Source organism: Chaetodon trifascialis, chromosome 12, assembly GCF_039877785.1.
Source record: "Chaetodon trifascialis isolate fChaTrf1 chromosome 12, fChaTrf1.hap1, whole genome shotgun sequence".
NCBI classification, from domain to species: domain Eukaryota; kingdom Metazoa; phylum Chordata; class Actinopteri; order Chaetodontiformes; family Chaetodontidae; genus Chaetodon; species Chaetodon trifascialis.
Window position 1 is genome coordinate 24,512,575 of NC_092067.1, and position 25,972 is coordinate 24,538,546.

At 45.8% G+C, this 25,972-nt stretch overlaps 2 protein-coding genes across 8 annotated transcripts in view; one reads left to right on the forward strand and one right to left on the reverse strand.

Moving 5' to 3' along the window:
- The first annotated feature begins 22 nt into the window (after nt 1–22).
- Nucleotides 23–2,851, forward strand: tyw5 (tRNA-yW synthesizing protein 5). Its single transcript, XM_070975545.1, has 8 exons — nt 23–176; nt 659–813; nt 892–961; nt 1,050–1,094; nt 1,190–1,327; nt 1,485–1,572; nt 1,744–1,860; nt 2,098–2,851. The coding sequence occupies exons 1-8, from the start codon at nt 96–98 to the stop codon at nt 2,397–2,399; spliced, it is 996 nt and encodes a 331-aa protein (XP_070831646.1). The 5' UTR covers nt 23–95; the 3' UTR covers nt 2,400–2,851.
- Nucleotides 2,852–2,858: 7 nt separating this feature from the next.
- Nucleotides 2,859–25,972, reverse strand: part of lrrfip1a (leucine rich repeat (in FLII) interacting protein 1a) — a 35,195-nt gene continuing 12,081 nt past the window's right edge. The window contains exons 2-16 of one of the 7 annotated variants that reach the window (XM_070975539.1): nt 24,381–24,467; nt 17,945–17,995; nt 12,845–12,871; nt 12,610–12,735; nt 12,228–12,299; nt 11,590–11,760; nt 11,275–11,367; nt 10,976–11,068; nt 10,724–10,816; nt 10,359–10,503; nt 4,910–4,959; nt 4,443–4,563; nt 4,267–4,346; nt 4,065–4,169; nt 2,859–3,973 (exon numbers count right to left, since the gene is read on the reverse strand). In XM_070975539.1, the coding sequence (XP_070831640.1) occupies nt 3,866–3,973; nt 4,065–4,169; nt 4,267–4,346; nt 4,443–4,563; nt 4,910–4,959; nt 10,359–10,503; nt 10,724–10,816; nt 10,976–11,068; nt 11,275–11,367; nt 11,590–11,760; nt 12,228–12,299; nt 12,610–12,735; nt 12,845–12,871; nt 17,945–17,995; nt 24,381–24,467 (1,422 nt within the window). In that variant the 3' untranslated portion in view covers nt 2,859–3,865. Of the gene's footprint in view, nt 3,974–4,064; nt 4,170–4,266; nt 4,347–4,442; nt 4,564–4,909; nt 4,960–5,958; nt 9,164–10,358; nt 10,504–10,723; nt 10,817–10,975; nt 11,069–11,274; nt 11,368–11,589; nt 11,761–12,227; nt 12,300–12,609; nt 12,736–12,844; nt 12,872–17,944; nt 17,996–24,380; nt 24,468–25,972 lie in introns of those variants that run through there. The other 6 variants (XM_070975540.1, XM_070975541.1, XM_070975542.1 and 3 more) reach the window with 6 other exon arrangements.

Consider the following 25,972-nt stretch of genomic DNA (forward strand, 5'->3'; position numbering starts at 1 on the left):
TCGTTTCCATGGGGAGGACTAAAAATGTGACACCCGGAAAGTTCAAGCGCTGTTTACTTTTTCCGCTGCTGAATTTCGAAAGCAAATCATGTGAAATGGAGCTCCAGGAAAAAGTACCCGTGTCGATATTTACAGAGGTAGACAAGGACGTGTTTCTGAGAGACATTTATCCAGAGGTGAGATAAATCCGCTTCCTGGAGGCTGTGTTTGTCTCCACGGCTGCAGGGAAATCTGACCGCTGACAGAACGGTACCAGACTGCTGCTTCCGCTTTGGCTGTAAACAGACGATCTCCTCAGTGTTGCACAGCTGCATCATTTATCCTGGTGTACATATACAAAAGACAATGCTTCACTTCAGGTCTAATGGTGGAGCAAAAAAAAAAAAAAACCTCACAATTTGTCTAATGTGGAAATTTGCTGCTTTTTCTCTGTTTTAGATGTCTGTGAAGTGTCTTTAGGTTTTAGCCTCTTGGTTAGATAAAAGTGCATGAAAACGGCACTGTGGCCTCTGAGAATCTGACGGGCATTTTTCCCTATTTTTGTGACATTTGAAGGTCTGTCAACTTCAATGAGACATTCCTTCATAACGCTCACTGCCTCTCTCCACACTGACTGTGGGAAAACACTACCAGCTAACGTCCAGTGCTTCTTTTCCAGCGCAGACCAGCCGTGCTGAGAGGCGTGTCTCTCGGTCCCTGCCTGGAAAAGTGGACGGTTGAGTATCTTGGACAGAAAGGGGCTGACAAGGAGGTGAAGATCCACGTGTCCACCGTGCCTCAGATGGACTTCCTTCACAAAAACTTTGTGTACAGGTGAGCTGTCGCACAAACAGACAGACAAATCAACACTTCCTGTCCGCAGGCTTTTCAGCTGCGCCTCTTTGTTCGCAGGACGCTGCCGTTCAGTGAGTTTGTGAAAAGGGCATCTGAACAAAAACACCCTGACTTCTTCTTGTGTGAGGTAACAGTCATAAAATAAGAATATGGTAGCTCATTTTTTACAGTGTGGTATTTCTTAAAATGACGCAGAGTCCTCTGTCTTATTTTAGGATGAGAGCTATTATCTTCGATCACTTGGAGAGGACGTGCGAAAGGTATGAAGGAAACTGAAATCTGTGAAGAAATATGAAAAAAATGTCTTCAGTCTGACTCTGCTGAAGCTCTTTAAAGGACTTTGAATGTCTCACAGGAACCCGCTGATCTGAGCAAACAGTTCCCAGACTTGGCCGAGGACTTTCACGTCCCACAGTTCTTTGCTCCGGATCAGTTCTTCTCCAGCGTCTTCCGGATCAGCTCCTGCGGCCTGCAGCTGTGGACGCACTACGACGTCAGTGTGGTGGATTTCATTTCTCTGCTCGTTTGTTCAGGTTTGCTTGTCATTTGTCACCTGTGGTGCTGCGGTGTGCACCTGTGGTGGAGTGTGTGCGGCACAGGTGGAGGTGGTGCATGAGTCTCATTCATTTTAGAACAAATCATTCCTCCAGGTGATGGACAACCTGCTGGCTCAGGTGACGGGGATGAAGAGGGTGGTTCTCTACAGCCCCCAGGATGCATTGCACCTCTACCTGTCAGGTAAGAGGCTCTGGAAGGATGCCGGTGCTTGTTTGCTCAAAACATGCTGATTCAGCTTTGTGCATGTTCATAATAACCTCTGATATTGATGTCATCTGATTTGATGAATACATGTTTTTAATGGCTTTGTATAATATTATAACCCCTCTGTGAATTTAATTCCCCCCTCAGGTGATAAATCAGAGGTCCTGGACATCGACTCCCCGGACCTGAAGCGGTTTCCTGAGTTTGTGAAGGCAAAGAGATACGAGTGTGTGCTGCAACCTGGAGATCTGCTCTTCATCCCCGGTGAGACAAACACGTCCATGTTCACGTCGTCCTGCAGTCCCAGCGACAGATGTTCCATCACACTGTCATTTCCTCTCATGTAACCCTCAAACCAGACGCAGGACATTGTAGTTAAATCAGGCTTCCTGGTGGAAGTGTAATATTAACACTCATGAAAGACGCGGTCACTAACTGCTGCTGTTACATACTAACGACTCCACGGACCTGAAGTAAAGCAGCTTCTCGTGTTTTCCTCAGCGCTGTGGTTCCATAACACCGTGGCTCTGCAGTTCGGTGTGGGTGTGAACGTGTTCTGGCGCCATCTAGCGGCTGACAGCTACGACAAAAAGGACCCCTACGGTAATAAAGACCCCGTGGCTGCGGCCCGAGCCCTTCAGGCGCTGGACAGAGCTCTGCACGCTCTGGACGAGCTCCCTGCTGATTATCGGGACTTTTACGGTCGGCATATGATACAGCGCATCCAAAAGCGGACGAGCGCAGCCACGCAGGAGGACTCTGACTGTGCGTTACCCAGTGGTCAGTTCACCAAACATGGATGATGTGTGCAGAGAAAACTGGAGTAAACAATAAAACACCTGTGTTGCACTTACTGCTGAATGTGATCATAACAGAGTGTGAAGTTTGCACGAACTTCGGTTTGAGCTGACAAGGAAACATCAACATGGGATTAATGACCTTCAGCTCTTGGAAAATGGAAACATTCTTTTCTTTCTGAGAAACTTTCAGGGATGCAGGTTTCCTAAGAATCTGCAAAGAAGCTATTTTGGTTAATTAACTGCAGCAGAAGGTGATTTTCCAGCCAGTTTGTTTTATAGAAGGAAAAGACGTTTCTGCTCTTAATTACTTCAGAATATTTATGTTGAAGTTTAACATCACTCATCATGTGTTGTTGTGTCTGAGCTTGAAAATGTCGATCAAAATTAAACACGCTGCATCAATTCTAAGTAAATGCTGCATTCTGAGTCCAGGACTAAAAGGCACATGTGCTCATACCAGTCTGGTTTGAACTTTTATTGCACAAAGACAACAGTTCTTTGTTTCCTTACAAACATTTTAAAGCTTTGTAAACAGTGAAGCAGCGTCTCCCCAGTGTGATCAGTGTCTCCTGCTAACACTGCCTTGAGTCCCCGTGGTCACATTTCTTCAGCAAGTTTCAGCAATTAAGAGTGTGCACGAGAGCCAACCAGCGACTGACTACGTGAAGCAGAAAGAAGCTCGGAGATGCGACCGGATCTTAGAGGAAAGGCGCTTACACGCTGTGGGTCAAACTGTTGGACGGTGGGTAACCTGCATCAGGCTGCTATTGGAACTACAGCTGGAAGGTGGAGACTCTGACGTGTTGGGGCGCTCCGTCTGCAACAGGTCCTGTTCAGTTTCACCACAAGTGACAAACACACCCGAACGCTGACATTTCTAAAAATAGTTTGGCTTTGGATGCAAATGAGGAAAAGGTCAGATGAAGAAAATACACTTAAATTTGCTCTTTCATTCACAGCACACACACAAAGCGTCCCTTCCCCTCAGCGCTGGGGGCTAACAGTCTTGGGCCGTGGTCACCGGTGCCGTCACTGCACATCCTCCACGTGAGCAAGGCGAGTGAAGTCTTGACGAGAGGCGGCAGAAAGAGGCAGTGCAACATTTTGTCTCTCGCTACACGGGACGACCGGTAAGCCTGCAGACCCTCCATGTGGCCCACCCCCCCTTTAGCAGAGCAGAGGTTCAACCAAAGTCATGAGGCGCATGAACGTCCGCTCTTCATGCACGTTCTGCGTGTGTGCACACCGCTACAAAGACCTCTCCATTCAGAAGACAGACACAGAAATGGCACATTGCTTGTTGGTGTTCTCTACGCTGTGGATGTGATAACTAAGCCCCTGGATTTTTTTATTTTTTGTTCTTTTACTTAAGGTTGCGGTCAGGCAGGTGGAAGAGAAACCCCAAATGCAGGATGACTCTTTTCCAAGTGAGTCTGGAGAGAAGGTGGAGGTGGTGTGTGGAGGACTTTCTATGGAGTCTGAGCCATGCCACGACTAGACTTCATCTTCTCCAGTCTTTTAGAAAGGTGGCTGTTGTTCGACTCGAGTTCGTCGACCTTGTCCAGCGCCGACCGCAACTATGGAGCCAAAAGGAGAGAAAGTACTGGGATTAAAACAGGTTTAACAGGCTCGCTCGTCATTTCACAGCGGGACAAAACGACAGTCTACCTCTCTGTGGAGTTTCCGTTTCTCTGCCTTCAGCTCGTCCTCCACTTTCTCTGCATTCTCTGCTGCAGACTTGTAGCGCGTCACCTGACCTTCAAGTCTGGTCACCTGGAAACCCCCAAAAATGATCAAAAACAGACTTCTTAGGCCCGAATACGCTCGTATTTTCAGGCATGCTTCGAATTCATTGTTCTTCTCAGCTTACATTCTGTTCCAAAGCAGTGACTTCTTGCTCCGCCTTCACCAGTTTGAACTTCAAATCACTGATTTGCCTGTTTGAATCTCCTGGAAAGATTTAGCAAAAGCAAATGTGTTTGAGCTGCAGGAGGGAATAAAGTGAAATGCAACAACGGGTCTGTCTTCATGCACGTGGACACTCACTCTGCAGTTCTATTATGTTCGGATCATTGCCATTTTCAAGGACTTCACCATCCGGGCTTGAACTGCTCTCTGTGCCGTTCCTCTGCGTCTTCTGTTCCAGCTGGGCCTTCAGCTTCTTCACCTGCAGATGGAGCAACATCAGCTGATTAATGACACCATCAGCTGAACCTCCACGAGGAACACGTGACAGCTGAGGAACTTTTGTGTTACACTAAAGTTGGCCACCTAACTAATTTTTGTCGGTCACAGATGCAATATGTTGTCATAGATGGTTTGAAGCACAATCTTTATAAATTCTTCACAAATACATAGTTTAATTAAAAAAAAAAGTGCTGAGTCATTTCTTAAAACAGCTGGGCATTGTCGTTTTAGCAAATGTTGCCCAAACAGGAGGAAATGATGCAGATTAATTTCACATTAAAATCCTCACTGTGAGAGGTAAATATCACCAACAGTGACTGACTCACCTGCTCTATCATTTTCTCGCGCTCATCCACCAGTTTCCTCAGGCGAATCTCTAAAAGATAAAGCACAAGACGACTCATTTGACACCCGAATCTTAGTCACATACCATTCAAAGGGTGCATCATGCACCACAAATCAAACAATAATCATAACTGCTCGGGTCCATCTTTAAAAAGAAAAATAAGTGTGGACATACCAGGGGTGGGAGGTGCCAAGGAGATGATGGGAGGGGGGCTGGGTCAGGGTGGGAGGTTGATGCATGCAACAGAGCAGACATCCGTGGGATAGTGATGGAGCAGAGTGTGAGGGGAAGGTTAGCATGCACAAACTGTGGAGAAGAGGGTCAATGCAAGAGCACACGGCCGGCAGGACTACGCTCACACTGTAAGACCACACAGGAGGCTTTAATAGGACCTGAACAGGTGAAGCTGGCACAATTTCATCATTTCTATCACCAATAAAAATGCATTTAGGTCGACTTTTCAAAAGGGTAACAGCAGGGTATTTATTTGCATTTCAGTGTGGAGGCACCACGTTCATCTTTTCCATTACGTGCAACAAAACGCAAACATACATTTTATGTGCTTCAGAATTGTCCTTGTGGATGGAAACGTCTTTCTTTAGGCCAAACAACAGCTCTGATAATCCCTGAGAACAGAGCAGGGTCTCCAGCCATGTTTCACTTTAACCATCAACAGTACAGTAAGAACATGTAAAAGCTACTTCACTCAAGTCCCAGTGAAAATTTGCATTTATCAAGTTTTATTGCGCACCAACGAAACGAATACATGAATCCTGTGTAAAAAATGTTCTGCGATGCCGCTGCAGAGCAACATTATCCATGACACATCACAAGCAGTGTGATAAATGTGCATCAGTAACAAAGTATAGCAAGTGCAGCATTGTCCAACAGTAAAATCCAGCTGTGACTAAGCAGTTTACATTCTCGCCTCCACAAATCAATGTTTGCACGTATGACCTCAGTGAATTTCGGAATTTCCCCTCGAGGGACGAATAAAGGAATATTGAATATTGAATTGAATATTGAAAACTGAACTTGGACTGTTCATATGGATTAATTAGAAGAATATACATACTTACACCAATATTAATTTGTGACAGAATCAAAGTGTACATATTTATGTAAACAGCTAAGCAAAGACCAGTAAAGGACAGATCATGTGATATATATTTGAACCATATACCGTCTTTAAGCTAGGACATCTTACACTCCTCTTTGCCCTTGGCTTTGCCTTTCTTGGCGTTTTTCTTCACATCTTTCCCCATCTTTGACGGCTCTTTCTTGCCGGCCGCTTGGTCCGCACTCTTTGGTAAAGCCGAATCTTCACCCTGCAGCATGTCCTTCATGGCATCTAATCCTTCCTCGACGGGTAAAGACGCTGCCTGGTTAATGTTCTCTGCAACATCAGCCGACTCTCCAACAATCGAAACCGTTGCTTCCTCTGTAACAGGCTCAGCTGCGACAGGTACGTCTTCAGACGTGGCTTCTTCATGAGGCGCAGTGTCTGTCTCGGTATCTGCTGTAGCTTCCTGGTCACCTCCATCAGCTTTGTTCTTCTCCTCACTGTTTTCAGCCGCCTCGTCTTGTGCTTTTTCATTCGACTCTGTGTTACTTTGCCCTGAACTAACATGGCTGCTTTCATCTGACGCGACTTCAGCTTCGTCCTCGACGTCTTCCTGTTTAGGATTTATAGGGACATTTCTTTCTATAGCCATCTCCATGTCCATGTCATCGAAATCGAAAGACTGCCCCTCATCGTCTTCACCGTCCTCGTCACCACTGTCCTGCAGGGCGGGTTCAGATGAATCATTATCCTGAGACTTGTCTTTGCTGGGTTCTGGATGTGTCTCACTTTGCTGATCATCCTCTTCTTCAGTATCGTGGTCCTGCTCGATAGAACCTTCTGGAGCTTCTTTTGGAACGTCTGGTGCTTTCGAAATGTCTGTGGTATTGATCGCTCCTGTTTCAGAGGACACTTCATCAATCTGATCCTCACACTGTAACGTCTGGTTTTGTAAATCATCCAATTGTTCAGGCTGTGCTGCTGTGTCCAACAGACTCTGTTCAGATGCATCAGTGTTTTTCATTAATGAAGCACTGTCACAACTTTTCTCTTCATGTGACGAGCTGTCTGGCTCGACTGAACTTTCAGGATCCCTCAAGTCACCTTTCAGCTCCTCTTCTTTGGTCCGGTCTGAATTATTCCCGTCATGACTGGGAGAAGTGGATTCCTGTTCAGTCTCAGCTGCTGGCTCCTCATCATCTTTGACCGTCTCAGTTGCCTCCTCTGGATCCCCATCAGAAACCTTCATGGAAGTGTCGTCGCTGGCTAAATTCTGGGGTGCTGACAGCTCTGAAGGGGACTCTGAGCCAGGCAAGCTCGTCAGACCGTCAGCGAAGCCATCGGTAGAAGACGGAGACACCAACATGTTATCCTTACTCTCAGATTTGTTTGCAGATTCAGATTCATTGGCAGTAATGTCACTGTTGCTTTGAACATGTGGTTCAGCTTCACCGTTTTCCTTTTGGTTTGTTTCTGGGTTATCAGGTATGCAGTCAGATTTCATCTCTGGATCAACAGACCCAACTCCATCCTCTGCGCCATCATCGACTTCTGACTCAGTATGGATGACATTGCCATCAGTTGAGATATCTGTTCTGCTGTTTGGGTTATCTACACTGGACACACACACTTCGTCGAGACCATCAGCGTTCTCGGCACCCTTGGAGCTATCAGTTAGATCAGGAGCACTGAGGTTGGCCTCTGGAGCAGGACTTGATATAGATCCAACTTCTACTTTGTCTGGTTCCAAACTTTGTTCCTCGTCTTGCTTGTCCTTTTTGGGATCCGCTCCGGATTCCTGGAGGGTTTCCACTTCAGAAAAGGTTTCAGTGGCTGCTGCTGCCTCTACTGATTTGACTGTTTCAGCTTCCAAACTTTGTTCCTCGTTCTGTTCATCCATAACATGATCTGATCTTTCCTCTGGAGTTTCGGTATTAGAATAGGTTTCCGTAGCTTCTACCTCTTCTACATTGTCCATTTCCAAACTTTGTTCCTCGTCTTGCTCGTCCTTTTTGGGATCCGCTCTGGATTCCTGGAGGGTTTCAACTTCAGAAAAGGTTTCGGTGGCTGCCACTGCCTCTACTGATTTGACTGTTTCAGCTTCCAAACTTTGTTCCTCATTCTGTTCATCCATAACATGATCCGATTTTTCCTCTGGAGTTTCGGTATTAGAAAAGGTTTCCGTAGCTTCTACCTCTTCTACTTTCTCCATTTCCAAACTTTGTTCCTTGTCTTGCTCTGTAACATGATCAGCTGCTGAGTCTTTGAGAGGTTCGCTGTGAGAAAAGGTTTCGTCCACCTCCTCAGTTTCTTGCACATCCTGTTCATTTTTAACTTGATCCACCGTTGATTTCTTGAGGGTTTCTGTGACAGAACTATCAATGTCCGGCTCGGTCATTTGCTCATTATCTCTTGTGGCCGGTTCAGTGTCTTTACTTGTTTTGTCTTTATCTTTTTGTTGGTTCTTATCCTCATGTGTCCCTGCTTTCTTTTTACCTCTCCTCTTCTTTCTTTTCTTTTTCCCTGAAGCAGCAGCACCCTGAGCCTGAGGTTTACTCGACATTTCCTCCGCCTCGTCGTTCTCTGCCTCCTCGGCATTCTCAGCCTCTTGCTGAGTTTCGATGTTTGATACAGTTTGGACGGACTCGTCAGGTAAACACTCTTTCGTAACATCTTCTGCGACTGTTTGCTGAGGACATGATTCTGTACTTCTCAAACTACTTATGTCAACATCTTCCTGTTTGTTCTCTGGCTCTCTGTCAACAGGAGAGCTTCTGGTTTCTGTCTCCCCTAAATCTGGGTTAAGTGTCTCTCCTGAATCTCCCCCCTCAGGTGTTTCTGTCTTTGGAACATTTTCCTCAGAACTTAAAATCTCTTGAAGCCCAGGGCTGCAATCAATTACATCACTGGTTTCTGTGATTGAACGGTCATTAATGTGCTTATTTAAGTCCGTGCTGAGGCCATTTTCTTCACTTTCTGTGGCTAAGCATGTTTGTTGTTCTTCTGCTGGCTGTTCTTCGGCAGCTGTTTGCAGTGTGGACACACCAGCAAAGTTACAGAGTGTTTCACAGCTCAAGTGATTCTCTTTGGCTTCCTCAAACATTTCTTGATGCTGCTCTGGATCCACCTCTTCCCCTCCGCTACTTCTCAACTCAGTTTCCTCTGTGTTGCCTGAGAGATCATGAAGAGCACACGGTGATAGAGGGCCAAAAATGGTGACTTAAGACATGATTTTCATAACTGCAATCTTCAGGAGGAAGTGCATCAGCAGAAGTCAAGGTAAGGCAGAACACCTGATTGATTCAGTGGCCAGAAAGAGAAGCAAAGAGCCAAGACGAAGAGCAAGACGAGGAAAGGCAGGAGGAACATCGAAAGGTTCCTCATCCCCAGAACATCAGTGTCACAAGAAAAGAGGCCTGAAGGCGGCAGCGCCAAGGTTTCACAGCACATGTAATAAATCTTCCTTACACATCGATCCACCATTTGCTTTAACATAACTCTCAATGCTTAAACCATCAACCCAGTAGAGACCTGTCAGCATTTACACACCAACACCGTCTGCATTAGCACAGTTAATCGTGATTCAGTGACTGTGTAGTAGCTGAAATTATGAAAAAGGTGCAAGAGAAGTAAAATAAAAGCCAAAACATTAGTAATGAAGACAGAGCGAGATTGTAAGAGGAATCTTAGTTTTTAGAGGAAAGCAAGCTGTTGTTTAAGGATAAGGCTGGCGGGTCTCTGTCAACAAATTCCATGAAAAGACCAAAACTAACTTACTAAAGCTGGTCAAAAATACTGTTGCTGCTGCTGATTAGTACACATTTGGTGTACTAGTGAGTATTTACATACAAGGTTGTGGCTCACTGATGTGTTTTCTGTTGCTGGACAACAATGAAAAAGGAGTTTTATACAGAAAATAGTTCTTAGTGGGATCAATTCATTGGCGTTCATGGTTTGGGTATTTTCATGGAATTTGGTTACGATTAATGACAATAAATCTGTTGTTAAGTAGTAATTCAGTGTTCCTCGGCATACAGCTTGTTGTGAAGTTAAAATTCCCATTGTTCTGAGCACCTCTGTTTCCAGCCTCAATGAGACAAACGTCACCAGACTTAGCCTCTCAGGTCAGAGCAAATCAGAGTTCAAGTAACACGTGACACTCCAGCAGCACAAAGCAGGAAAAAGAAGAGTTCACTCCAAAATTAGACATGAACCATCCGAAAATCCAGATGTCAGTGCATTCATGTAATTTCACTGCTCAGTGTTAATAATCTAATCTGTTCTGATGCTTTTTGGAGTGAGAGTCTTCAGACAGTTTTATGCAAAGCCATGCAGCCAGAAGTTTTTACTCCACAGCGTGTTTTACCGAGCATGCTGTTCCCCTCTGCTGGAGACGTCTGGGAATCCGGAGCCGGCTGGGAACCAGCGTCTGCACTGGGGGACCCGTCAACGTCTCCCACACCAATGTCCCCATTGATGTTCAGGTCAGGTCCCAGAACTATTCCATGTTTCTACACAACATGAAAAGTCAAACATCACACAGCTTGAAAATAAGGAGAAAACAGAGTCATTGAAAGTCATCACATTTTCAAAAATGACACCCAGAAGATATTTGCACTGTTTTACTTTTTAATCTTTAGTAAAAATATTCAAAACTTCATTTTCTTCACATTCGTTTACCACAACAGCCCTCAGCAGGCTGAAATAAGCGTCTGCACGCTGACGGAGTACCTTCAGAACGTCTTTCAGCTTCACCACCTCTTCTCTGAGATCGTCTCGCTCGACACGGATTGCATCTGTGTATTCTTTCTGTCGCTCTAAGGCCTGAGCAGCGCCCCCAGGTGGCAGAGTGCGAAAGAAAGTGGGGTGAAAAGAAGTGAAAGTAAAAGTTGGCATTCAATTGCATGCAAAGGAGATTCTGAATTCATGCCAGCAAAAGTTAACTGAACGTAAAACTGCTGGAGCGAGGCTCAGAGGCCGTACCGCAATTTTTTTATCCTTCCACTCCACCGTCTCCTGCAGGTCAGAGATTTCTCTAAGTAAACCCTCCTGTTTCAAACGCAGCTGACGGATGTCCTAAAGAGCAGGAAAAGGAAATGAGGTTTGAGACGTAGAGATGGAGTGCATGCATGTATCCATACAGAGTGTGAAAAGAAAAGAAAGCAACATGCAGCCTTTCTGAGTGACAGCTGTTTCCTTAACGTCTGTCTTTTTAGTCCATTGGAGGCTCCGTGTCTCACAGGCTGAGAGACACACGTTCACACTGGGGGACAAATACTCACATTTAGCAGCTCTTCACTTTGTTTTAGCGTCTCTTTCATTTCATTGAACTGGAACTGAAGCACACCGTGGGCGTGTTTCTCCCGCTCGAACTCCTGTGAGGAACAAGAGGCAGCTTGACGACCAATAACACAACGTTTTCATTTTCAGCATCTTGTATACACAGAAGCACATGACACCCAAAAACATCCCAGGGAAGCTGCTGGGAAGCTGGGACTGAGTAATACTCCTGGCATTGACCTCACAAGCAATGGCAAACTGATTCACATTCCTCAAAGCAGTGGAGCTACAGTGAAACAGATGGCTTGTGTCAGTACCTTGACTTTGTCCTCATATGCTCGCTGTGACTCTGACAGCATCTCCTCCAGCTCCATGAGCGAGTCCTTGAGTGTGTCCACCTGGTACATCAGGTTGTTTTTCTCGTTATCCAGCTGGGCGTTGGACACCATGGCCTTACGGTACTTCTCCTCCACCTCTGCTAATGCATCCTAATGTCATGACACAGAATGTAAGATTATAAGAGGTGCTGCTCAGATCTGTCAGGTCTTCAAAGAGAAGTGCAGAGAGTCCACATAAAGCAGGAAACCTGTATCTGTATTGTGCATCTGTACATTTAATTAAAGAAGATGGTTAACACACAAACAAACACATCAAAATGAAGAAAGACAGCAACATGCAGATGCAGCTTTACGAGTTCAAACACAGGTTAGAAAACATCTGCCCAGCTGAAAATGAACAAGCGATGATGCCACTAAAGGATGTACTGTGTTGACTTTTGGGTTGGGTCTGGATCACCAGTATTGGGTTTACTGATCCGTCACTGTGACCCAACAGTGAACTGGTTGCACATATTACTGCATATCTGACCCACTGTGAGTTACGAGCTGATAATAACCAAAGTTAGAAACGCCAAACGTGTTAGTTAACGTGCGTCTGTTCAGTCTCAGGCTTATACCTTGGCTTCTTTTAGGTTCTGCGTGTACTTGATTTCCACATCTTGAATCTGATCCTTCAGTTCGTGAATCTCCTGGTGAAGAGCGCAGCAGCAGTGAGCAGAGAAGCAGCGCGACAGCATTGGAAAAGGTGACGCAGAAAGTTTGGTGACGGGGCAACGAGAACAGCAACGCAAGGGTTTGCAGAAAGGATGAAAATGCACGACAGCACAGAACCTCACAGGAGAACATTTCACAGTAAGACCTGCCCCCCCGACGTCCTGCGGTTTCATGAAGTATGTCTGACAGAGAAATGACTGAATACAGAAGTTTGACTGCAGATGCACCAACCCTGAAAGATAAAGCCCACTCTGTCCACAGGAAGCTGCATCTCTTCAGCATTACCTTGATTTCTCGTATAGAGGTCTCTGCATCGACAGTTATGGCCGTCTCGCCACTTCCTCTCCGTGAGGAAGTCCCGCCTAGGGACGTGAGGGTTCCTGCTGTTAAGGCAGAACCAGCTCGAGATCCCTGAGGAAGAAACACGTTTTTGTTTTGTTTTTTAATTTCCAAGCTTCAACTCTTATTTATGCATCTTCAATAACAACAAACATGGCGTTTGGTGGCGTGATCCACTCACCTTCTCAAGATAATCTCTGTCCTCCACCTGTTGAGACAAACAAAACACAGTCAGAGCAAACAGAGGGTGGAAGACCAACCGAGGGAGGAAGGAAGGAAGCACCAAAATCCTCACAACAGACAGCTGAACACTGATAAGAAGATTTGACCTGACGTCTTCGAATGAAAGAGCAGCGTACGAAACAACACCTCTAAGTGCTCCGATCTGCTCTGTGCTCATGAATATATGAAGAAAACTCATGTTTGTTCTGCTTTGAAACACCATGCAAATAATCAGCAAAACTCCTTCAGAGATTAGAATCACTGAACCAAACAGGCCATAAATTAGTCCACTCGACAGCACTTCAAACATCGGCCTCTCGCACACATTAACCTCTGACACACACAGCGGCCAATCAGCCCTCCTTGTGGGGTGAAGTGCACAAAAAGGAAGGAACCAAGCAAAGACAAAAAGAGCAACCAATCAGGGAACTCCGCTCACATCACAGCCTCGGCGTCCTGTGCGTGCACAGAGACTCACGTCAGAAAAGTCAGGAATAGTAACATCGTCCAGGTCCCGGGGGAGGCCGCTGCTGCCGGCCGCGCTCCTCAGAAAACTGGCAACAGAGCCGCAGTTGTCCTGCATCCGCCACCGGGGGGCGAGAGAGAACAACAAAGAGGCCAAACACTTCAGAGCAAGAGAGCACTGAGAGAATAATTAACAGATCGTCATTAGAGCGCAGAGAGAATCAAAGGTCCTCCCTCGTTACTCTTCAATCTCATTTTGTGACCTCAGCTTCTTCTTTTAAAATGGAGACTGTCCTTCCTGTTACAAACCATCACACCAGCATGCATGAAATAAAAGTATCATGATGATGTTTCACGTTTCCCAGTCGCACAACAGCATTTGTCTTTTCTGAAGTGACAAACTTTACAAAACAATACAAACCTCAGCTTCTCTGCTGCTGCAGGTCTGTGACAGATGGCTCCAATCACGAGCCAATGTGGCCAAAGCTCAGTGAACTCAGTGAGCTGCTGTTTGTTTGTTTTCTCCTTCATTGTTTGTGCCTGTGTTTACTCTGTTTTAACTGCACTTCACAGGAAATGAGGGCATGCACTCAAACTTTTCTAAAGACGGTATGAAGGGATGAACTGGACCGATGACCGCACACGCAGCATTTAAAGGCTGCAGTGTGACTGTGATAATCTGAGGGACTTGCAGCGAGCTCAGTCTGAGCTGCAGTTCATGGCTCACTAACATTAAACAGAACATTAACATCCTGTGCAGACTGTGCTGTGCTGGTCCACAAGGAGACGCCTGCTTGTGCTCTGCACACAGAACAAATACTGTTTGTGTATTTTCAGTTCTGCAGACTGTCCAGTCTGAGCCACAGAAACACCCAGAACAACGTGGACTCATCACATATGGACTTCTGCTCACGTCAAACAGCGAGTCATGAACCTGACGCTGCAGTGAAACTACATGCAGGCTGTTACTCTGTGTGGTTACAAATCCTCATGTACCAGTGGGCTAATGCAGTTTAAACCCGGGGTTAGTCGCAGGCTGTGTGGGGAGGGAAGGCTCACCACTGGGCTGGCGCGGGCCGAGCCGGCCCTGGAGGAGGCTCTGGAGCCGGAGCTGCGATAGCTAGAGTACTCTAAAGGCTGCAGAGAAAACACAGCGTTATATTTCTGTCTGCACGGAGGCAAACACCAACAAACACACACACTCAGCACGAGCAGCAAACACATGCTGGAGAGGACCAATACCACAATTTAAAATCTGCTTAATGCTAAATGTATGTCCGTTACTCCACACTGCATTTATGTTCACTCAGTAATGTTAGTGGTATCAGTCAACAGTCCAGGAGGAGAAACCAGTCTTCATGCTGGACCAGGTCCCTCAGGTGCATCACACCAACAAAACCACAGGTCAAACAAAATCTTACATGAGAGGTGGAGCCAGCGACTCGCCGTGAGCCGCTGCACAGGCTGTCTTCATATAAGGAGCTCTGTCGCGCACACGCACACGCACACACACACGCACACACACAGTGTAAACAGTATGCTCACACGTCAGCAGGGGAACAGACAATGCCATTTTTGTGATTTCACTGCATGCTGTTCAACTCAAAGGTGAATGCGCGGCTCCACTCAGAGGTGCACAGATGTTGACGTCAGTGCTCGGTGATTTAAAAAGCTCCTGATTTAATCATCAAATCTTTTCCTCTTAAGACAAACAAGCTCAGTTTCAGGTGTTCTTCAGACCTCCGGGGTGAGTGAATGATAATCACAGGTGTCGTTTAGCACTGTGTGGAAGTTAAAGCGGGTAAAAGGTAAGCTGGAAATGACTGGAACCAACCCTACGATGGAGCTGCTGGGTGATCTGACTGAGCGACCTGCAGAACTGCAACACAGGATGAAGGTGGAAGTACGGATGAGGTTCGGAAGCAGCAGCTCGGAACAGGTTGTTCCGTGAAGCAGCTAAAGACGAGCAACAAAACGTCGGTGTACAGACCTGATAACCATTGAAAGCTGAGCCTGGGTTTCTGGAGGAGGACAGACCATTGAAGCTGTACAAGTCAGAGGAAGCATAAGAGGCCTGAAATACAGGAAAGGGGAGGAAGGAGCAGGAGTGACGAGCAAAGAGAGGAAGGGAGATGGGAATGAGGACACAGTAACGCTCCTCTTTACCTCAAGTTTAACCTGCACCGTGTATTCACACTATGCAAGTAAACAGCAGCGAGTGAGGGTCACACACGCATGCACGTATTTAACTAATACTCAACGACAATTTAATATAAATACATTTCTGCTTTTGTACCATTTGAACCTACAGTGCTGTCTAATGGGCTGCAGGAAAAGTCCAATCGTGCAGACTGCTTATAAAAACGTCACAGTACAGTAAATGCGTCCTTGATTAGAAAACATGCCTCAACAACAGCATCTCAGTTAAGATCGACTTTCATACGTCGTAAGCGGCTGACGTTACAGCGCCACAGTGTTAGTGGTATGAGATGAAACAGACTCTGCAGCGCCACCTACCGGCTGCAGGTCTAATCTGGAGCCTCGAGACAGCCGGCTGTCATCGCTTAGTCTGGAGCTCTGAGGGTCAAACACCAACAGCACAGAAACTGAACGTCAGCCTCGACGCGTCTATCAGACGGCGTCGTTTCATCACATGCTGATATGTAGTTACTGGTTTTGAAACTTCTTGGGTTAAAACAAGAAACCTGTCATTTATGGTGCAGCTAAATGAATCAGTCAGAACTGGGTAAAGCATGTACGAACATCACGAGCCTCGAGCAGTTTGTTTTATTAAAATGTCATGTGATCTGTGTTGAGGATCTTCTGCTCTATGAATGAATGAAAAAGTCTCAGCGGTTTATTCCTTCAGACTTCAATTCTAATCTTTCCTTTGTCGTGTAATGTGGCCACTTCTTCCTGTTTCAGTTCAAGCTGGCTTTCATCTACACTTTTATTGCTGCCATCTGAAGACAAAGGCAGAGAAATCCCTTCAGATTACCAAAGAACATTTTCTTCCCTGCACGCTGCCAACATGTGATATCCTGTTTTCAACCTGGCCACACTCACACAAACAGTCAGTGTTACCAGGTAGCTAAACGTCATACCAAACCGCTGCAGTGGTCCTCAAAACAATGCGCTTTTGTCTTCCTCCACCAAGGTTTTCAAACGTTTTCACGGCGTTAACAGAGCAGTTTGTTGTATTGGATTCATCAAAGCAGAAGTTAAGACATGTCATCCTCAGGACAGTCAATAAGGAAGAGAGGCAGGGTCTCGCCTGCTTTATCACTGAGTGACAGGCTGTCTGGACATTAGCAAGCATCATTTTACAGAGCAGATGCAAACATCTGTACTGTCAGTGGAACACGGCTACTGACCCTGCTGGACATTACGCTGTACTCATCGTCACAGCCGTTCCTCTGTGAAGAAAGAACACGGGTGAGTAACGCTGAGGCGGGGGCCATTTGTGCATTTACAGGCCGAGCTTCTACATACATCTCTGTCTTTGTGTTTATGTTTCTTCTTTTTCTTTGACTTCTTAAGTGAGAGCGAGGAGGAGCCCTTAAAGTGAGGAAGAGAGGGAGAACAGTGAAGGCTGAAAACAATACAGTAACATTATTAATGTTACAAGGAAAACCCAAACACACACAACGCAGACATGCACAAAGGACTCTTTATAAAGCAGTTAAACACACACACAACCAGCCACGAAGTATTAACATGCAACTTAACGAGAAGACTGACTGGGCTGAAACGCTGCCTGAGCCAAACATCCAGGGTCTCGTGTGCCCATGAGAATGATTAGTATGAAGGATTTTTCCACATTACATAGCACAGAAGAAATGGCACTCAACATTTTGAGACATAACAGAGCCTAAAATAGTGCGGCCTGTGTTTTGCTTGGAGCTCTGTAACACACCCTGTTCTTCTCGTCCAAATCAAATCCGACTCCAGCGACGTTAACGTTCGTTCACGACAGCAAAAACAAGAGCATAAAAGAACAAATCCGGCTGACGGAATTACATGAAATCCAGATTTATGCATCGCTTCCTACAACAATTAAATCGAGCCGCTAAAGGCTTCATAAATGCTCCTCGACAAACCACAAGCAACAAAACGATGAACCGTAAAAAAACCCGGGCTCGCTTTCATGCTGCAAACGATGAAAAATAACATTAAACTCAGTTAAAATCCATTTAATTCACAGCACACAATCATGCTTTGTGTTACAGAGAGAGATGTTCTAGTTCCTTCTATGTAAACCCCCCAAGGATGAGACAGATTGACTCCATGCTTTGAGGTCTGTGAACCAGCTGTTAGGCAAAGGACGACCCTTTCACACAACAAGCCCCCACCCTTACCCCTCCACCATAAGCCCCGACTGCGTCAAGATCCGACTGTGCAAAAGACACAACATCATCATCATCATCATCATCATCATCATCATCATCATCATCATCATCACCAACACACTGACGCTGGCTCCACATAGAGAGGTTCAAGAGGACAGGGTCCGTCTTTGTGAATGGAAAGACGTATTTGAGGTTTGAAGAAAGTCTGTGGATTTTCAATGCATGTGTTGTTTGGTGATACTGACCCTGAGGCTGCCCCGGCTTCCCACTGACATCCGCTCATCGTCATCCGAGAGCTGCGTGAGAGAGTGAAATGGATGGTTAGGAAAATGGTCACAACGTGTGATTTACGTCAACGACGACAGTGATCGGCGGCTCATGACAGCAGGCGTCCTGCTGCAGCGACACACAGTTTACGTCCCGTCTGAGAGTGTTTGCTTTAAGATCTGATGTGTTTTATTGTTTTGTGCAAAACCAAAGTAAATAAAATAAAAATGATTCAGCACAGTCTCAGATGAAAGTTGAAATATAAAGAATGTGCCTGTTAGCAAGGCTAGCTAAGGCTAGTCGCTAATAAAAGCCAGGTACAGAATACTTAAAGGGAGGGCGTTGGAGTGGAATTACCTGTGCGTAGAATAATGAACCTGTATGTAGTGAACTCTTTTATTGTGTTCTTGTATCTTTAACAAAAACTCTATTTTCACTCGCTTCAGTGAAACCCAACACTTTGTTGTCCTGCTCTTAGTGTTGTGGAGATGAACTTTAGTCTGAATTTACCCAGACGAGAGCTGAACATGGAGGAAGTGTTGATGGCTAATGTCATCAACAGTAAATTAAAAACAGGAAGAGCAGAGAAAACAGTGAGACGTCTGGCAGTAGGATAATAGAGGCCTGTCTATAATATAGGCCTGCTTTAATAATTAACACTTAGTGTAAATAATGGTTTCTGACTGTTTCATTTTTGCACAGTCTGCTAAATCTATCAACCTGAAGCCAACATCGGACAATGAGTCGCTCCCTGTGGTTCTACAGGACATTGACATTTTCATGTAGAGCAGGTGGAGGACACCATGACAGAGGACAGGCATGAGCGGACAGAAACAGATGGAGGGCTACAAACCGTGTGTATCCGCGAAGAACGTGAGTATCTTTCACTGTCCTCCTGGAGGAGGGAGGAAGGGATGAAGATGGAGAGGAGAGGAGATGAAGGAGGAGAGAGATGTCAAAGGTCAATGAGACAGACGGAAGAGGAAGTAATGGAAGTAAGTCTTTTCAAGGTTGTCCAGTCTGAGAAGAAGTTTTCAATACAGCCAAAAATTGCCTGATTTTATGAAAATGATGTGACATACAGAGATTATTTTGGCCAAGACAGTCATATAGATATTCATGTACTGACATGTTGCTGGTATGATTCTGTATTTGGTAGCATTAAAAACATGGCAGTCACCAGGACACATCACCTGCTTCTTGGCTCATTTGAACACATGTGTACAACACTCGGTCACAGAATCAGGCATGCATGTACTTAAAACCATCACACTGAACCAGTCATCCCACCAGCAGACCACTGAGATACCCATGATGCACCAACACGGTCACCTCAAATTGCGCCACACAGTGAGTGAGTTACTTTAGTAAAAAAACACACACCGCGGTTAGTGAAATTACAAGTCACACACTCAGTTTCTCCACCGCTGTGTGTTAACTCTCCGATGGTCTCGGGCACTTCAAGCTGAGTAACTAAAACGGTAAATTCAGCACAGTAAATCCCATGCAGGCACACCAGTGGGGCAGATGGTCATGCTGATACGAAGCCAAACGGGCACCCTGCTCCTTTGAATAAGTGGATTATCATTAATGGCCAAGCTTTGATTCCTCATAATCCGTTATTTTCTAAAAAGGCTTAACAGGAATTATCTGGAATTCAAAAGCAGACTTGGCACACCGCGAAAGCTTCTGAACAGACAGGAATAAAAGCCTCACAATATGTAGGCAAAGAGACGCATGCATCAGTGTTTCCGTGTACCATCCATTGTTCAATATCTCCCCATTTGCTGTCCGCTCGGTCATCCAGTCTGGTGTCCAAGCCATAATATTTCTGAGCAGAGACAGTGAAATGAGGGCGAGAAATCAGAGCACAGGTGACAGATTTCCAGCATTTTCTGGGGCGCAATTAGAAACACGCCTGGGATAACTTGATAAAAATGCTTAAATCAAATTATGTGGACATGAGGAAGAGGAGGCCTACCTTCTGCACCTGAAAGATCTACACACCGATGAGAGGCGGAGGAGAAAGATTGGAGGATACGACCATGAAAACGGGGACAAAAACAAAAAAGAGAAGGCAGATGTGAAATGAAAAGCAGTCAGCGGCAGTGAGGGACAGATGAGGACAGACAGCATGCACAGAGGCAGGTTTCCCTTAATGAGCAGCTCAGGAATGTGAAGGACGAGGCCGCACAGCAGGACCCATACCGACTGACCCAAGGACACAAGTTCACTGCAGATTTACAGACGACCTGGGTTTCCAGGCATTTTCCCATGGGTCCTTTAGGTTGGCAGAAAGCTGCGCTGGACCGCGCTGTCAGTCTTAAGTCTACGTTCCCATGACTGGCTGCAGAGCTGAGTACTGTGACCTCAGACACATCCTGGTCCTGAGAGCCAAAACCTCAACAGAAGGAGCCTGAGTGCTGAGATCACCTTTAAATGAAGTGATTATAAACCACCTGAACCACAGTATTCCTCTGACTCACACCAGCTTCCTGTGTGTGCAACACGAAGCTACAGCCAGCAGCCGCTTAGCTTAGCTTAGCTTAGCTTAGCTTAGCATAATGACTGAAAACACAAGCCTGGCTCGGTCTAATGGTAAGAAAATCATCCTACCAGCAAGTAAAACCACTTCAGATGTTACGTGGACACCTGACTATTGTTTTTAGACACGCTTGAACTTATTTTTTAATATGTTGTGTCTTGCTGGGACCCTTCAGTCCAATCACCTGCACCGCCTCATTCCTGTCAACGTCCTCACTTCGGTCTGAGGGTGTGGTGATGAGGACTGAAAGCAGGCCGGCCTGTTTATCACCTGGTAGCTGTGTCTGGTGTGTGTGCAGTCGCTTGTGGGCGTTAAGTACACAAAATTATAGCCAGTTACTGTAGATTGAATTCATGATGAATACATAAACCAATTACCCGAGAGTATATTTATTTCTAAGGATTATCAGGAATGTTATTGGCCATCATCTTTTCTGATGCGCTCAGTGAGCACACGAGCCCTTCAACCTGTTTCTACATAACATAAGTCCAGTCTGAATGAGCTGCTTTCATACACACTTTCACACCAATGAGACAAACACGTTTAAAGAGAGTCACCTCCAAGCAAATCAACCCCCCCCACCCCCCCCCTCACTGCTGCACTTTCCATCCCGCCGGTCCAGCGCTGTAATCCAGATTTACTACCACTGTCTCCATTGCATGCTTGCCCAGTACTATATGGATTGGCTGCTTTGTCTGTCTGGCTTTCAGAAATGGACCTAGCTGTCCTCTGTGTCCTCTGTGTCCCCTGCGTCCACAGCATCACTCCAGGAAAAACAATGCTCTTAGATAATCAATGGAGCGCAGCCTCTTGTCCTCACAGTCCACTGCTCTTAATTCAGAGGTCCAGTCGAGACGAAAGGTCGCGTCCTCACACCAGAGACTAGTCCAGTCGTCCACCTCGTCTAGTCGTGAACACAAAGTCATCCTCTCTTTATTTTAGGCGTCAGATTAATGCATAAAATATCTCATCCTAAACGGAGATTTGTACATTGATGTGTCACCAGACAAATATAATGCACCAGTTTCGCATTATTTGCACAAAATATCCCTTTTGTTCCATGATGAGCATGAAACACAGATGGATCCACAGCATCTTTAATCTCTTCACCTCCTCACCTCCCCTTCTTTGACATCTCCCTTCAAGATGCCATCACTTAAAAAGCAACTTGCACCTTTTTCCACTTTTACTGACGACTGTAAAATGAGAGAATTTGGACGTACGGGAGAATATCGTGGCACAAACTTTATCGATGCATAGTGCAAAAGAGAAGCTGCCCTGAGGGATCTCGTCTGTTTACTCTTATTACATGTCTGGACACCTTATTAGCAAGTGAGCCAGACGCCGTCATAAGCCCATTCATCAAACGCGTTACACAATCAGCTCACACGCCTTCTACTCGACTCACCGAGCTGCCGTTCTTGATCGGAGGGGTTCGTGGGCGCCCGGTGAGGGCTGCCCTGAGCCCCCTCCCCGCCAGCCGACGCCCGGCCGTCCTGCTGCCCTCAGGAGACCAGGAAAAGTCGCATCCTTCAGCAGTCAGCAGGGGAGACCACGGCCGGTCATGCAGGCAGGATCGCAGCAGGGACGCAGCACTGAGATTTGAGCCCAGAACAACAGAGGCCACTACACGGATCTCTTTTGCTGCTACAGAGCCAATAATCCACCTTTAAGTCCTGTTTTCAGCGTGCGAGGAATCATCCGAAGGTCCCGCAGGCGGCCGTGAGCGCAGCCATCCATCGCTCATGTCAACAACGCCGCTACAACAACTGCTCCACTGTCGGCTGGACCAAGGAGCACAACCTGCTAAGCTACTTTAGAACTCGGCTAAAGGGTTTAAGGGACAGACACACACACACACACACACGCACACACACGCACACAGTCCAGACTGAGCTTAACAATGACCCTTAATCCAGCGCGTATGACTGGTGTATGTGTCTGCGCGCATGTAGGCTGTTGTTGTTTGGGCTCACCTGCTTTGATTAGTGAATAATTGAGTTCTGCTGGAACGCTGCTCATCCCAGTTCACCTTAATGGGAAAAGAGTTCGTGTCACGCACCACAGCACTGGTGTAAAATGGATTAGAGGGATGTAAAGTGGTTATTTTTAAAGGAGATTCTGCTTCATGGCGTCTTTCAAATCAGTTTTACTGTCTTTTAAATGCAAATTCCTTTTTAATGTTTAATCCTTTGTTTGCTTGTTTTGGTTTTTACTGTCTTTGTGAAGAAGCATCTTGATTTTTCCACAGATTCAACTCTCAAAACGTTGTCTCTGTCTGAGTATTTTATACGTAAACTGCTCCTCATCTGACTTCCCACTGATGCTAACATCACACACACACACAGTGATGACTTCATCCACACAGCCAGCCAATCGCAGAGGGCAAACGGGTTTATCTGAAGCGCTAACAATAAGAAGCATCTTTAGGCTTCCACAGTTACACTTTCTGTGGTCTTAACGTCCAAATCCTCTGTGGAGACAGAGCTGAGTTCACCTTTAGGAGTTCAGTTTCCACAGGTGAGAGGCAGGAGTCTGTTTGTGTGCACAGGATTACTCCGGGCTAAGAATAGTGAGCTGGGCAAAGGTGCGACAGATCAGAGGTGCTAAATTAAAGACAAACTCAGGTAACACACCACTGACCTGCAGTCCAAACACACGAGCACACACAGAAACACTCAGCTCTGCACCTGCTTCAACACGAATCACAGCGTCTCAAATCTTTTATTTACATAAAACAAATAGACATTCAATACCTCTTGTACGCAGCAGGCTATTCTAATTATGGCCTAGAAATTTCCAGCAGGAATCATCTGATCAGAGGCTTCTAGATATCAACCACAACGGCCAATCAGAGGAGTAAATACTACAAGTACTGCAATACTGCGTACAAACAGCTGGTGAAATTTTATTTGAACTCAAAATGTCCCCCCACACGTTTATATTACAGATAAAATAAATTATTAACTGTTTTGTTTTGGAAGAACTAGTTAAAGCATAAGAAGACACAGTAGCAGATGTTATAGTTCACCTATCTGCAGAAACTCTTATCAACTCAAGATCAATCCAATCAAAAGTGTGACATGAAAAGTTTCCATTAAAGCTTTTGAAGAGTTTCTCAGTCTGAGATTAACTGGAAAAGGTTCAAACATGAACCTCTGAGGTCTCTTTCCTTTGGCTGCTAAACAGTGAGAGGCAACACTGTAAAGAAAATATTAAGCTTACTGGTCACTTAACCTCGATTTAACTTCTTTGATGTTCTCTAAACCAATGAAACCTTCAGATGTATGAATACTTTAAGGTGCTGCTGCACCGTTGGAAACATTTAACAAAGTTAATGAACACAGCAGGCGAGCTGCAGTGACATTTCATCCCCCACAGAATATTCCAGAAGTTTCACATTCAGTTTGTGCGTTTCTTTTAATTTTCCAGCTTTTTTCTGCTCTTTCCCAGCGCTGCAGTTGCAGCACTGTTCACACTTCTGACCCATGACCCACAGGATTTAACAGTCACAGCTTAAGAGCGAAGAGACGCTGACAGGAAACGCTTTAGGTCCGAACTGCCAACAGAGGACCAACAAGACGGCGGAAATCCTCTCGTTACTTAGCGTAATGCATAATGGGATACAACAGCACCTTGTGTTACAGACCGGACTGTGATAATACTGCAGTAATATGACGACTCCCCCGGCGCCGAGTCGTTTGGGTTTAGCCGTGATTCCAAACAAACAGGAAATCCACGTGATGCATGAATAAAACCAAAACCTGCGTCTCACTCGGCCACACGACAGGCGCTGATGACCCTTACGGTCTTCAGAGGTGTCTCCTGTCCTGACGGTGTAAAATGTGAGCGTGTATCTTGACTTCTACCTCTTTCTGTTGCCTCTCCAGCTCCTTCATGCGGATCTCTCTGGCCTCGGCCCTCGCTGCCCTCTTCGCCGCCAGCCTGGCCTCGGCCTGTGGACGGATACAGAAACAGAAAGAGAGAGAAAAATAGAAAAAGAGAAGTGAATCAGCAGCCTGTTGATCTGGACTCAAGTGACACACATCTACACATGGACACGCGTGTGACCAGAGCTCCAGTTCCTCGACAGAGACGTGTGAAATTTGTGGAAGATGAGGAAGTCAGGCTGCGAGATAATGGGAAAAAAAACATCTGTTTCTCTGCTCTACATACATACTGCAGTTAGAGGAAATGTCACATGTGCAGTGTGTTATTCATGTGAACAGACACATTAACAAACAGAATTATCATCAGTTTGCTACCTTAAAGGTCGAACCTCTCCACACTTGGTTCAGCCCTCCAGAAATGAAGAGAAATGTGTGTTCAATGTTCCTGATGTGAGGAGCAGGCCTGTAACTTTTCAACTTTTAACCAGCACTGATAACGGGAAAACACGCTCAACAGACACCTGGTGCAGCTGAATGCCCGCCTCCAGCATCCAGGTGACATTAGCTGTGACAGCAGGTGTATCACATGCATGTTTGCAGGCAGGTGATACTCTGCATGCCCTGGATCAGTTTAAACACCCCCCCCACACACACCACCGCACACTGGGAGCTGATCTAGCTCCAGTGTGTGGGATTTAGTAGCATCTAGTGGTGAAGCTACACATTGCAACCAATTGAATCCTCCTCGCCTCAACTCCTCCTTTGCGAGCAGGAGAACCTTCAGTGTCTATTAAAAATGCAAAAAATGTGAAAGGCTCTTTCTGGAGCCAGTGTTTGGTTTGTCCAATCTGAGCTCTCGTAGAAACACGGCAGAGCAACATGACAAACTCTGGAAGAGGACCGACTCCCGGATTATTTTCAGGTGATTCTGCATTAATGGAAAAAACAACAACCATCAGTTTCTGCTAACAGACCCAGCTAAATCTGGATAAATCTGGATAAATCAGACAGGCTTTAGTCATATCAAATGAGAACGTTTCCTTTTGTATCAACCTGAAAAAAAAAAGGTGCAGAAACTTCACTTGACATTGCGACTCGTGCACTTGAATGCATCGCAGCGTCAGTGCTGAAACGGTATGTCGTGCAGGCCTATTGGGAAGTAAATGCACCACAAGTTTGCGCAACTGGAGCCTTTCTTTTAAAAGATCCAGAGTTTAACAGTTTTACCAAAGAAAAGCTCCTAAAACGTCAGCTGTAATGACTCATTTCTTTACACTGCAGAACGTCACGTTACACTGGAATCCCAGCACTGCAGCACTGTCGACTCACTTCCCCTGAAACCCTGAAAACATGCAGAGGACTGTATTTAAAAATGCACAAACTTGTGAAATACCTGAAGACCCATGCAGACATGCAGTCACAACAGTGCAAACGTGTGTATGTATTTCTATATTTCTGTGTTTGAGGGCATTGCCTTTGCTCCACTCAGCGCTCAGGGGAGAGCAGGGCCTTGTCCATAAAAGGACCTCTCTCAGAGCATGAACTGTATGAGTGTGTGTAAGCATTTCCTT

Bases quoted from the DNA above. Each gene is read 5' to 3' on its own strand.
- tyw5 (XM_070975545.1), top strand. From the start codon at position 96: ATGGAGCTCCAGGAAAAAGTACCCGTGTCGATATTTACAGAGGTAGAC. The intron at 177-658 runs GTGAGATAAATC...CTTCTTTTCCAG, and splicing joins TGAGAGACATTTATCCAGAG to CGCAGACCAGCCGTGCTGAG. The intron at 962-1,049 runs GTAACAGTCATA...GTCTTATTTTAG, and splicing joins CTGACTTCTTCTTGTGTGAG to GATGAGAGCTATTATCTTCG.